Here is a 14359-nt window from a genome sequence, read left to right as displayed (position 1 = left end):
TGGATAGGGAGCTCACATGGAGGGCAGATGCATTCAAGGGCAATGGACACAAAAAGAATTGCATCTGCACATCAACCAAAAGGAAATGCTGGCAGTGATACATTCCATCGAGGCCTTCAAGCTCTTCCTGCACCAAGGTCACCTGTTAATAAAGACAGACAATACCACAGTTATGTGGTACATAAACAAGCAAGGAGGTACCCATTCATACTCTCTTTGCAGGCTGGCAATGAATCTGTGGGAACTTTCCCTAAAACTCAATATAGAGCTACAATCCCAGTTCGTACCAGGAAAAGACAATGTACTGGCGGACAGCCTGAGCAGAAACATCATGGATCCACACGAATGGATGTTGCACCCAGATATCTTTCTCCAGATAACACATTCATGGGGAACGCCGGACATAGATCTTTTTGCCTCCCACCGCAACCATCAACTGAGGAAATTCTGCACAAGGACATACCATCCTCAAGCATGGAAAGTGGACGCCCTCTCCTTCAACTGGAATACTCTAACAGTATATGCATTCCCACCTCTTCCATTAATGACCAAGGTCTTACTGAAGATCAGGATAGAGCAACCAAAAGTAATTCTGATATCCCCAGACTGGCCAAGACAACACTGGTACCCACTGTTAAGGAGCATGTCACACACGAAACCTTGGCCTCTACCACAATGGCCACTTCTTCTGACACAGCACAATTACAAGACTCTGCACTCCAGTCTAAAAACCGTATAGCTGACAGCCTGGAGAATACCTTGACTCCTCACCGGGATAAACTATCCAAGAGGGTACAGGATATCATCATGGAAGCCCGGCGGCCTTCCACAAGAAAAGCATATTCAGCAAAATGGAAAAGATTTCGTACCTGGAACACCAGCGGGTCAAGATCCGACAATCATGAGCATTCCACATATTCTAGAATACTTGGCTGAAATGCTCCATAATGGCCTTTCTTATTCCTCCATAAAGATTCATGCTTCAGCAATTTCAGCAGAGTACAACACTGACCCACCTGTATTCTCTCATCCTTTGCTAAGACAGTTTCTAAGAGGGATAAAAAACATCAACCCTCCAAGGAAACCACCAGTGCCTACATGGGACCTTAACTTCATGTTGGAAAAATTAACTCTTCCTCCCTTTGAGCCAGCAGCATCTTCAGAACTAAAATTCCTGTCTTGGAAGACTGCCTTCCTTCTGGCCATAACCTCAGCAAGAAGAGTATCTGAGTTACAGGCCCTCATGGCAGTTCAACCATTTCTCATTTTTCATCAGGACAGAGTCTCTTTGAGAACCAATCCTTCATTCATGCCAAAGGTGGTATCCAGGGTTTCACTGAACCAAGCTATTCACCTGCCTACCTTCTTTCCAAATCCACAAAATAAAGGAGAGAAACTTCTGCATACTTTGGACATCCACAGACAGTTGTGATACTACTTGGACAGAACTAAGACTTACAGAAAAACTGACCAGCTCTTTGTAGCATATACTGCTGGTGTACAAGGAAAAGCAATTTCCAAACAGACAATTTCAAAATGGATAGGAAATTGCATTCGGTTCTGTTACTCCTTTCATGGAAAAGGTGGAAACGGGTCATTACCAAAACACCACCCCCCAACCTTCTTAAACACAAAAAAAACTGCTACTGGACTCCGGAATTTTAAATTACAACCCTTTAATTCCAGAAGACGGGCTTTGCTACTGCGTCGAGGGCATTTACAACCCCATTTTTTTTCCCCCCCCCCCATTGGGTTTTGGGTTTTCTCCCTTTTAAAGGCGCAATGCCCCTTAAGGACAAGTTTTTTTACCTCCTAAAGGTGCCAAGGACATTAGAAACCCTCCTCCCTCGGGGAAATTTTTTGGTACACCCTTTTTTTAGTCGGGGTTTGTTTTTGTTTTATGGGGCATGTTTAATTTTCTTTCTAAATTTACCTTTCGGGGCAAGGATCTCAAGAAAAACTGGGGAAGATCTGGGGTTTTTGTACGGGGTTGACCCCATGGGGAATGCCAGGAAAATTTTGGAATCCCCACCGGGGGTTTGGGGCCCCCTTGAAAGGTAATGTTATGGACATTAATTTTTTAAAAAATGTTTTTTAAAAGGGTTTTGTTTTGGGGGAAATTAGGAAAAAGGGGCGGTGGTACGGGGGGGGTTTGGAAAAGGGGGAAAATTTAGGGAGTTTGTTGGGAAAAAGGGTTGTTGGGGGCAATTTGTAGTAGGCAACCTTGACACCTCCTTAGTTAAAAAACCCTTCCCCCCTTTTTCCTTAAAATATTTTTATTACTTTTTAAAAATTCCCATTAAAAACCAAATTTTTTAAAAGTTTTTAAAAATGTATTTTTGGTAAATTTTATTTGTTGTTTCATTTTGGGTTTTGCAATTGCCTTTTATAATTAGAATATTTTTTTTACCAAAAAATTTCCCCTCTATAAAAAATTATAAAAAAAATTTTTTTAAATAACTTCCCAAAACTTTTTCTCCCTCCCATGTTTTTCTCAGACCCGTATTCCATTTAGCCCTTTTTTTTTTAAATGGTCCATAGGGGTTTTTTTTGATTTTTTTAAACCAAAATCCCAAAACCTTGCCTTTCCTTTTGCTTAAACGTTGTTTCCTTTTGATTTCCCCTAGGTGTTTATTCTGTTTTTCCCCACGAAAATTTGAAAATTTGTATCCCCTGGTTTGGTTTCGGGCCCATTCCTTGTTGGGCCCCTCTGTAAAACGCATATTAAAATGCCAATTTTCTTCACCCCACCCTTTTTTTTGTGCCCCTAATAGTATGTGTATTCGGGTTGGGGTTTTTCCCCTTTTTTTTTTATTAAAGAACCCCACTCTGAAATGGCTAAGCAACTTTGTTACCTTGGACCGGGCTGTGTTTTTCCAATATCTCCCCAAAATTCGGGGTTTGGGCCTTTCCTGAAAAAAATGCATTCTGAGTTGAACACCGTCTTTATTCAAAATTTAGTCTAAAAGCAAGAAATTTGTTACTTTGGCAGGGTGGTTCTGGCTTTCCCCAAAGGGTCTTTGAACCTTTTCCCCTGAATTGCCAACCATTTTATCCTTTGAATAAGCCCTGGGTGGTCCCGGGTAATTTTCATTTATACTACAAGATTTGTCTTAAAAGGGGCCATGGGGGGTTTTTTACAGTATGGAACACCCTAGGGGGTAGCCGGGTTATAAACCTTCCCCCCAATTCTTTTGTTTGAAGGGGTTGGGGCCGGGAAAGTGGTTGGGGGATTATTTTTTAAATTTAGTTTTCCCAAAGGGCGGGTAGGGGCTTTGTGCAAAAGGATTTTTCAATGGGCATTGAGCGGTATTGGATTTTTAGTTTGTATGTGGAAAGGTTTAAGGCTTGGACCTTTTGGGGGGTTTTTGTCCTTTTTTGCATTCAAGGCTGAAAAGGGGGCTTTATCAGTTTGGGCCTAATAGGAAAGAGGGAGAAATGATTTTTTCCGGGAGAAAATTTAAGGAAGTCCCTGAAGGATTTTTGCCCTAAATGTGGGGTAAAAGGGGGTTTACTGCAATGGGCCCCAATACTTAAAATGCCTTTGTGAGTAAAACAATGTTTTCGGGGAACCTTTTTTTTTAAAAGGGATGGCACTTTTTGGCTTTTAACCATTTTTGCAAGTTTTGCCCAGGAGGCCTGTCTTAGTGCAAATCACTTATTAATCTCCTTTGGAATCTCTTGAATTTGACCGGGCCCCCTTTTGGGGATGAACCTGATAAAACAAAGGAAAAGGCCGAACCGGGGGGGACCCCATTGAGCCTTTTAAAATTTTTTCCCCTCCTTGGAGTAAGCCCAAAGGGAAATTTCCCTGAACTTTGTGTTTCCTTGTTTTGGCCTTCAGTGGTCAGGACCCGGAACCTTTTTTGCCCCTCTTAAAATTTTAAACCCAGGTTTTTCTTCTTATTTTTTCCTGGGGATTTTTCAGACTGTTGTGTTTTCCTTAGAAAAGCCTTCACGCCATTTGCCCGAAGCTGGTGGCCCCCCATTGCTTACTGCCCCCCCCTGTCCCCGGAGTTAATTCCTTTTTGTCATTGTTTCTTAGGAGCCATTATAAAACCCAAATTCCGCGTTTTTTATGCTTCATTGTAAAAAAGGGCCCCATGACCCTTTTTCTCATTTCCTTTGGGCACTGTTTTTTTGGGGTTTCCCCATTTTCAAAATTTTTTTCCTCTTTAAGGGTTTTTAAAAATTTAAAATGGGTTTTTGAAAAAATTCGTTTTTTGTTTTTTTTTAAACTAAAATTCTTTTTAAAAAAAAAAAATATTAAAATTTTTTTTTGGTGGTAAAAACCTATAATTTGGGCTTTAAATTCAAATTCAATTTCCCCTTGGGTTTTTTAAATTTTTATTTTGGGACTATATTAAAAAGGGGGTCCAAAAAAAATGGTAAATATATGGGTTTGCTTTGGTTTTTTCTTTTATTTCATTCTTGTTTTTAAAAAATGTTTTGATTTAATAATGTTTTTACAAGGGTTTTAACCAGGTAATTTTCATTTTCTTTAAAAGAAAAAAAAAATAAATTTGCTGGTGCTCATGGGGAAGAAAGTCTTGGCTTAATGGGGTTATCTGTTTTAAAAGTGTTTCTTCAGAATTCTCAGGGGGAAACAAAAGGGGGGTTTGGAAAAGGGACAGCATTTTTTTAAAAAATTTGTTTTTTTTTTTTTTTTTTTGGGTTGGTGGGGGGTTAAAACTGTATTTGATGGGTAGTTTTTTTGGGAAATTTTTTTTTGGAAAGGAAATTTCTTATTAATTTTTTTTAAAATTTTAAACCTTGGAATTAAGGGGAAGGGCTGTTCGAAAAATTAATTGGACTTGTTTAGACACTTGTACAGTACAGGTAAGTGAACATTTCTATGTTTGGGAGATTCAGATTTAAACTGTGTGTTATTCATGACATCTCATGTTTGGTTTCATTACTGGAGAAATTTAAGTGGGCAGTATGTGATGTACTTCTTATTTCCATGTTGCATGGTTTATATAGTGTAAAGCTTTGTATTATAGGTTTAATTCTTTACATGTTGCTAGTTTTCCTGCACTAATTTCACTGTGTATTTGTGTTAATGAAGGAGTGTTATGTCCATTGCTAACTGGCTATTTTTCAACTGATTGCTTGGTGGTATGGTTTTCGAGGAGGTTTACCGTGTTCTTTTTGCTTTGCTGTGCTCTGCAGGGTTTTAGCTCTACTGAGATGATACATTCATTTGTGAAGGTTAGTGTGGCTTATTAGTTACGTATTTTTATACAATATTATTTGTTTTTTTCCTTTTCTGGATAGTGACAATAAGTTCAGAGTTAGTTTAGATTGTGAAAACAATTGTCACTTTACCTCCTGATGCTGTATGTGAAAGTGATTATGACCATGTTTTATTGTTCAGATATTGGGTAGGTTTTCCTGCTGTCTCAAAGGAAACAATGGTGCACTTCACACAAGAACATGGTTGGCTCCAGTGAAACATTCTGATACATGCTTACAAGCCTAGTGAAGGATACTACAGGTTAGTTGTACATTTTTATGTATGAGGTTATTTAAATAGTCTTTCATTATTTACGTCAAGTCTTGAATTTGGAGTATATGTTTTAGGAAGAAATAAGTATGAATGATGCATTCAGTGCATAGTTGTGCCATGTTTGGTGCATAACTAGTAGATTCATAGGTTTATACTAGACTAATGACCAACAGAGTGTTTACAAGTCCAAAATCATGTATAACTTTTAAATATTACCCTAACTCAAGTTAGTAGGCGAACAACCGGGTTTTGAACATGGATTTCCAAGTATGAAACTGTAATGTTTGACATTACAGACTAATCCTCAGTGATTTACCAGAAAATCACACCATTTTATAAGGAGAAGGGGTAATCTAACAGTGTAGTACCTCGCAGGATGTGCAGTAGCAAACCCTGGCCCTAACACGCCCACGCCTTTTTTAAATAAAAACTGTCATTCCGATGTGTGGTTTTTCTAAACAAGAAATATGACCACAGATGCCACATTATTAAATTGTTACCCATCTCATTCTCTGTGGAAGGTTATGGTTTTAAGATTATGAAGAACTTTATTTCACCTTCAGAATGGATAGGGATGCTGAAAACCTCTTGCCGTGGAATAATGGAGCACAGCTGTAACAAGTTATTGGCTCCATTACTTCTGTTTTCTTAGTTCATTCTATATTTACATGTTTCTGTACTGGCCTCATTGGAGAGTAAAATCATTAACTATTCTTACATCTGCAAGAAATAGTGTTGCAGTCTCCCATTCTCAAAGGACTCACCAGCAGATAAATAAAAAAATACATTATAGTTCAATATAGTTTGAAAGTCAGTGTATAGCAGGCATTATGGAGTCATTTAGATCAGAAAATGTGCACCAAGATGACAACCTGACATCAGTTTTCAAGCGACAGCAACCGAAGCAGAAATGCTAAGTCTCTGGTATTCAAGCTGGCCGAGGGCTACAAATGTGATGACTGCAACAAGTGAATACATTCAAACATCTACATTTATGGTAAGTGTACACAACTGTACTTTTGATTTTACTTGGGGCTCGCTTTGATTACTTAGGGCTCGCTTTGATTCTATCTGGTTCAGCTAGGTATATTCATTTATTCAAGTGATTGTACAGGGCTTAAGTGTAAGCTTTGGTGCATTTACCACTTTTAACTTGGGGTGGGGCTTGGAATGCACTTATACTTTAACCTAGGAGGGTATAGTTGCCTTAGTAAAGTTTTTTAGTCTGATTTCACACTTTGAGTTCTGGTATTTGTGCCAGTTCAAAGGTGACCAATTTCGTGGTCGCTTTTAACTAATGAGGGTCCAACGGTTGCAGCAGTGCACCTGTTTGACTTGTTGGTAGTGCACAGATCTGTAATGTTTGTTCCTCTTGTCAGGGCATGGACAGTTTGCTCCAGGGCATTTGAATTCACAAAGTCAAGTAAGTTTTGTTCTAGCGAGTTTGGGTAGAGTAGAAGCCAGTGTGTTTGGTAAACTTGGGGTTGTCTTCAGTTTGGTTAAGTAGGCTTCATGGTGTTGTGACCCATGGAGGGGTAGTCTGTTCATGGAGTTTCTTTACAAATTCTAAGAGTTTATGTGCCTGTACGTTTGGTGTCATATATGGTTCCCAGTTAATACTGAGGTAATTAAAGTCACCCATGAATATGGCCTTGGGTTGGATGGTGAGTATTTTCAGTAAGCTTAAATGCATGTTATGGGTTTCCTGGGTCATAGAGGGGGGGCCTACAATTTACAGGGAAATGATATTGGATTTGACTATGGTGATTTGAATGTGGAGAGGCTCAAGTGCATCATCCTGTTTGACCAGCCTTGAAGTATATTTATTATGTAAATTGAGACTCCTCCATCTTTAGTCCCTGTCTGTGTAGTAACTGTTCTGTACCTGTGGTTTTAAACCATATCTCAGTGACCACACAGACATCAGCATTCTTTAGGGTAAAGAGAGATTCTAAGCAATGATGTTTTTGTTTAGACTCATACCATTGAGCTGTAAGACCTTTAGATTTTCTTGGTTTTGATTGGCTATCTCAAAAGTACTTTCAGTTTTGCATTGCCTAAAACAGGCACTATGGGGGAAGACAACATTTTAGCTAATTTACCAATTAATATCGGACACCCATGCTCTGCCCCAGCAATCAAGGAGCCTCAATCCTCACTGCTAACACCAGTGAGTGGCATCCATATAGGGAAAGGATAACAAATAACCACACAGTAAAGTACAATTTCCCTTAAGAGCACAAAGAGATCACAGTCAGTCTGTGGCTGGTTTCTCCCTTTCTCTCCAGAGTCCCAATAAGACTCCCCACTAGCACAGCTATAGCGTCTAGATCTCAACCTATGGGGCAAGCTAAGACCTCCAGCACCCGCTCTGTCCAACCAATCCTTTGCGTCCCTGTCTGAGCAACGGACACACACACGCGCACACACACACACACTTTGAGATTTGAACTGCATACAAACACACAGACCCTCCTGGGGAAGGCTGGCACAGGTTCTCCAGCTATGCCCCCTTCTGCCCAGGCTATACGGTAGTACCGGACTGCCACCACCCCCTAATCAGCTACTAAAAGGCCCTTATGAAAGGGTGTCCAGTTATTACTGTGGAATATTATTATTATCCAAATAGGTAGTGTAACTGAACAGTCAAGGCTGTTTGGGAGTGGCATTGGTACAGTAGTCACAATAAATATGCAGCGTACTCTAGAGCTTAAATTATCTCTACACAAAACAGCCACAGTTGAAAGGTTTAAAAATATTTAACAGTAAATAAAAACACAAAATGATACTTCTTAGTACACAGTGCTAGTCGAGTTCACAGATCACAGGAAAATACGTAAAATCATTCCGTAGAACAGTTCTGACATCAACACAGAAAAACACTTAACTATTCCCTAGCTATTTCTAAGAGAAACACAGTTCTAAAATTCTACTTACAGAGCTTAGGTAGAATGCTGGTGAGTTGGATGTTCTCAAGACAAAATTACAAAATGCACTTTATGGAGCTTTTCTCCCTGGGCCTCCACTGTAAATGGACCTGTGTCCAGTCGGAGTATCCCGGTAAACAAGTGTAAAATAAATAATATAAAAAAATAATATTCAAAAGCTTAGAGGGGAGATGTACACACCATCCCTGACAAAGCAGTGTGGTCTGTTGACCAGCTCCTTCCATGCTGACAAATCTTGCACCCCTTAGAATGACACCAAAAACTAATCCAATTATTAGTTATTCATCTATTCTTTTTCATATTGTGACATCATCCTTGGAGAAGGTAAAATGCTACTCAGTGCTAGTCCGATACCAGCCTGGGACACTTATTCCAAGAGCTCCATGATGTCTGTTTACATATAGTCTAGGAAGATGCATCTCAAGTCATTTACACCCATGTATCATGGTCTACAACTGAGTCATACTGGTACTTGTGATTCAGTGACCCGAGTGCATGCGTAATGTGACAGATCCTGGCCCCTGATAAGCAACTGAATGTGACTTTCTCCTTTCTCGGCCTGGTGAGAGAGACATCAGTGTGTCTCATAATGGAGCCTTCAATGACTAGAATGTTGGATTATGTGGTGGCTTGCCTTATGAGCTTAGAAGTAGAGGCTCCATGAGATGTGGCTGTATGTGTTAATGTGGGTGTTTTGAAAGCGTGTGTTCAGGGTTGCTGAGGTGGTTTATGTGCACTTTGTCAGGGAGGTCTTCGGGGTTTACGCAGGTTACATTTAAGTGCCTCAGCATATGTAGGTCTATCTGTTTGCTTTGAATTGTACGTGATGGGTGCATCATGTGTACTACTGGCAATCTTATTGATATTAGGAGTGCTTTTATGTGAGAGCTTTGCTTCCAGTGACATTTTGTAAATATATTTCTCACATACCGTATCAGTTTGAGAATTAACTGGCTATCATTAAACATGAGGCAAGTTCTGCATTGCTTCAGGATGCCCATATCCACCAAGATGGTAACAGAGTTAGTGGCTAAGTTCGTATCCCTGGCAACAGACCCCTTTTTATTGATTAGACGGTTGGAAACTTTTTATTTGTTTTGTTGAGAGAACTCATTTTTTAAATTGTAAACAGTTCTTACAAAGGACTAAAATAAACATGATTTTTGTTTTGTAACAAGTTTAAGGCTTAGTAAATATTAATTTTCCAGTCATTTAGTAACTAGTTTAGCCAATGAAACGTTTCTGTTGAGGCTTTTCTCTCTCTACTATAAGGTTCAGAGGTATACCTTCAATTAGAACTGAAATGTCATGATATCACAGGAAATGTAATGGCTTTTACTGCATGTGTATCCATCTGTCTATATATGGAGAGAGAGAGAAAGAGGTGCGTGTGTGTGTATAAATGTGTGTGTATAAATGTGTGTGTATAAATGTATGTGTGTGTGTGTGTATGTATATATATATATATATATATATATATATATATATATATATATATATATATATATATATATATATTTATATATATATATATATTTATATATATTTATGTATATACGTGTGTGTATAAATGTGTGTGTCTCTCTCTCTCTCTCTCTATATATATATATATATATATATATATATATATGTAGGAACACTTTATAAGCTCGAAATACTGAAATCTCGAATTTCAGAATCTCAAGCTCATAAAGTGGAAGGATTGGAAGATCGCAACCTCAGAAGCATGGAATTCAAAATCTCGAATGTGGGAGACTTTGAATTAGCGGTTCTGGTGTTAACGCTGTGTTTATGGACTCGTAAGTGTTTATATATAAGGGTGTTGGGTAGGGGCTGTAGTGTGTATTACTGTGTGTTATTACTGTGATGGGTGTGTGCAAGAGGAATGTAGTTTGTGTGGTTGTGTGTGTGTGTATGTAGTACGACCTTGGAGTTAGAATATTTAAGAGGTGGGGTGAGGGGTGCATGGGGGCTTGCACCCCTGCATATAATAAGGGTAGGTGTGTGTGTTTCGTTGTGTGCGTGTGTGTTGTATTGGTGTTTGGAAGTGTTTGGAGTTTGAATTGCGCATTTTTGCGGTTTCAGGATTTAATGCTTCGTGATTGTGCGGTTTCAGGTATTTGGATTTTCCACTTTATAGGCTCGAGAGTCTGAAATTCGAGATTTCTGAATTCCGAGCTTATAAAGTGAATATATATATATATATATATATATATATCTTTTATGTGTGTGTGCATGTGTATATATGTATGTAGGGATGTATATATGCGTATGTGGCTGGCTGTGTACATGTATGTATGTGTGGGGATGTGTGTATCTATGTGTATATATGTGTATGTGTGTGTGTATATATATATATATATATATATATATATATGTATGTATATGTATATATATCTCAATATATATGTATGTCAACATGTATCTATATCAAAATATATATATATATATATATATACACATACACATACATATATATATATATAAAATGTGTGTGTGTAAAAGATGAGTGGTCATAGAGGGAGGCCTATAGTTTGCTAGGACAAGGAAGTGGTATTGCATTTTAATGTGGAGAAGCTCAAGTGAATTGTCCTGTTTGACAAGTCTAGTGGTATATTTATTTTTTTATGTAACTCGAGACACCTCATCTGTATAGCAGCTCCTTCAATGTTGATGAATATTGGATCCCCTTAGAATGCAGAGACTAAGCTAACAATTAGTTAGTCATCTTCTGTTCATATTGTGGCATCATCTTTAGAGAAGGTAAAATGCTGCTCAATGCTAGGCTCATACCAGCATGAGAGAGACATTCCAAGAGCTCCATGATATGTCTCTTCATATAGTTCACAGATGTACATCTCGGGCCATTTGCACCATCATGGACTGTATCATACTAGTACTTTGTGGTCCAGTGACCTAAGTGTGTGCATAATGTGGTGTATCCTGGCCCCTGTGAAGCAACTGACCATGGCTTTCCCCTTACTCATCCTGGTGAGAGGGACATCAGTGTGCCTCACAATGGAGTCTCCAGTGGCTAGAATGTTGGATTTGGTGGTAGCTTGCCTTATGGGCTTAGAAATAGAGGCTCCATGAAACGTGGCTGTATGTGTTGATGTGGGTGTTTTAAAAGAGTATGTTCAGGATTGCTGATGGGGGTTTGTGTACTTCATCTAGGATGTCTTTGGGGTTCAGGTAGGCTGCGTTTAAGTGCCTCAGAATTTGTGACTGTGTTTGTTTTGAATTTTGTGATGGGTGCATTGTGTGTACTGCTGACAGCCGTATTGACATTAGAAGTGCTTTTATGTGAGGGCTTTGCCTGCAGTGACATTGTGTAAATACATCTTTCATATACCATATCGGTTTGAGAGTTTACTGGTTGTCGGGAAACATGAGACAACTTCTACATTAACTCAGGATTCCCTTATCCTCCAAAATGGTAATGGAGATAGTGGTAAAGGCCATATCCATGGCCACAGAACCCTATTTTTATGATTAGACAGTTGCAGACAATTGATTAGACAGTTGCAGACATATGTTTTGTTGAGTGTACTCACTTTTAATTGTAAGCATTTTTTTTTCAAAAGACTGTACCGAACATTATTTTTTGTTATATGAGAAGCTGGAGTCTGAAAATGGGGGAAAAAAGTGCCCTACTCCTCTAATGTGGTAAATAAAAAGGGTATTGGTTGCCTTGGAAGTTTAGTCTGCCTTCACCCTTTGCGAGTTCTGGTATTAATGCCAATTCAAAGGAGACTGGTTTGTAGTCAGAGTTAACTAATGAGGGTCCGACAGTTGCATCTGTTTGTCATATTTGTGAGAACAAGATCCAGTAAGTGTTTGTGTCTCTTGTTGGAGCTTGAGCAATTTCCAGGGTATTTTAGTTAACAAAGTCAAGGAACTTTTGTGCAAGTGAGTTAGGGTTGGAGTAGGTTTCCTAGTTGATGGGGGGATAACTGAAATCCCCCATGACCACAGTGTTTAGCTGTATTTGGATTGACTCCAGTTTGGTCAAGTCCTTGTGCACAACATGATTCATGGACGGGGATCTATAACTAGCTATGACTTGAATGGGGGCCTTATGCACAGTGATCTGAACTTGGAGTAACTCCATGGAGCTGTCCAGTCTGTGCCTGTGCATTAGAGTATCTACAAGCTGCTCCTTTCCATAAAGGCCACAGGTGGCAAGCCAGGGGTGAGTTTGCAATTTCCCATCTATTGGTCCAGATTGCATTTTATGTCAAGCAGAGTGCCTCTTTGGACCTCTTCAAGAGGAACCTTGACGACTGGATGGGAGAAAGGAAATTCACCCCAGGGATCACGTCAGTCGCCCTGCTAGACAGGGGTCCAGGAAAGTAAATAATGTGGGAAGAAATAGCCAGGGAATTGTTATGGCTAGGCTTGTATAGGCCCTAGGGCTGATAGCCTAGTACCAACCTATGAATAGTATTAGAGAAGGGTGCTGCTCCACAAGAAGGGGAGTCTGTTCCATAGAAGAATAACCTGTGAAAGACATTTGTTCCTCCAACATCTTAGGCTTATGTCACAGACAAGGTTTAGATCCTTAGATCAGGTTATTGAAGTGATGTTTGTTTACTGAATGTATAACTGGTTCATAAGGACTGGATGGGTGAATGTATTGTAGACTACACATAGATCACCTTTTACTAGTCCGTAGAAGACTTGGTACATGGATGGGGCTTTGATGTTGTCCACACAGGACATGTTATTTGCACCCTGTATTCTTTTAGTGAGGAACTTGTGTGGCAGCAATAGCTGCTGGCAAATGCTTCGTTATATGCATGCTGAAGGGTGCATTGTGCTTGATTACTGAGTTAATGAGAGCCGAGTATAGTAGGGCTATGATCTCCTTAGATCTAGATGCCTTGACCTTATTAATAAGTTGCACCAAATAGAAACATTTTCTCACCACCATAGCATCTGGTGATCAAAGTAGAGATTACCTCATTCTTTCTTTTGAGCTTTTAGGTTTTAAGCTTCTGGCATTTAACTCATTGCAGCCGAGTGACGTCTCCAGGCGTTTCTGCAGATGTTCATCGTGCATACAGCTGCAGTCATAACAGATGGGGTTCTCCTGCTGTCAGGCGGGTCCTCGGTCGGCCGAATTCCAAAGTCTAGGTCCGGCGTCGGTTGTCCGTCACTTCTTCCCTGACGTCAGTGCGACAGGGGTATAAAGGAACCAGTCGACGCCATTTTCTTCAGTCTTTCTTGCCGCTGGTGTTCAAGCAGTTCGCAAGTGCCGGTCGGCCAGCTCCTGAAATTACGAAAATTTTTAAACCGAAGTCTTCTTGAAAGCCAAGTACCCCGTTGGGGAAACTTTTCTTGCCTCAGACCGATGTCAGACAAAGTTAATAATTGTATTTCTTGTGGGAAGCAAATACTGCATAAGGATTTCCATTCCCTCTGTATACCTTGTTTAGGGCCAGACCACGAAGTCTCGGTCTGTCGCTTTTGTGCTACATTCAACAAACGCACCATTAAGTGTCGGGCGGAGTTTGCCCAGCATTATTTTGGAAAAACATTTAACTATATTATGTCGTCGGATACTCTGACTCCAGTTTTGTCTAAAAAATGCAAAGATAAGGACCGACACACGAGGTCCGCGGCCTCTACCGACACCACACCAAAGCAGACTACACGTGGTCCGGCTCTCAGCGAGGTGCCTACGCAGCCCCTGACTACCGACGACACTTCTTTGGTGGTGTCTTCTGTGCCTGAGGTCGCAGGCTCCTCGGCCCACACCCCGACTACAGATACCGAAGCCTTTCTTGGCGTTGAACCTCATAATGTGGACAGGTCCACCTCCACTCAAGGTGTCTTCAGACCTTCCTCCTCTTTCTCCATCAAGGCTTTCACTAAGTCTAAAGCAACCATGCACTCTAAG

The 14359-nt window shown here is 39.9% G+C and overlaps 1 protein-coding gene across 1 annotated transcript in view; it reads left to right on the top strand.

The window, feature by feature from the left end:
- Positions 1-14359, top strand: part of LOC122810775 (transcription activator BRG1-like) — a 1556036-nt gene that overhangs the window by 812717 nt on the left and 728960 nt on the right. Inside the window, exon 15 of the mRNA XM_044082336.1 lies at positions 5173-5211. Within this exon, the coding sequence (XP_043938271.1) occupies positions 5173-5211 (39 nt within the window). The remainder of the gene's footprint in view (positions 1-5172; positions 5212-14359) is intronic.

Source organism: Protopterus annectens, chromosome 9.part0 (assembly GCF_019279795.1).
Source record: "Protopterus annectens isolate FY-2018-M chromosome 9.part0, PAN1.0, whole genome shotgun sequence".
NCBI lineage: Eukaryota > Metazoa > Chordata > Ceratodontiformes > Protopteridae > Protopterus > Protopterus annectens.
This window is presented reverse-complemented; position numbering and strand designations above follow the sequence as displayed.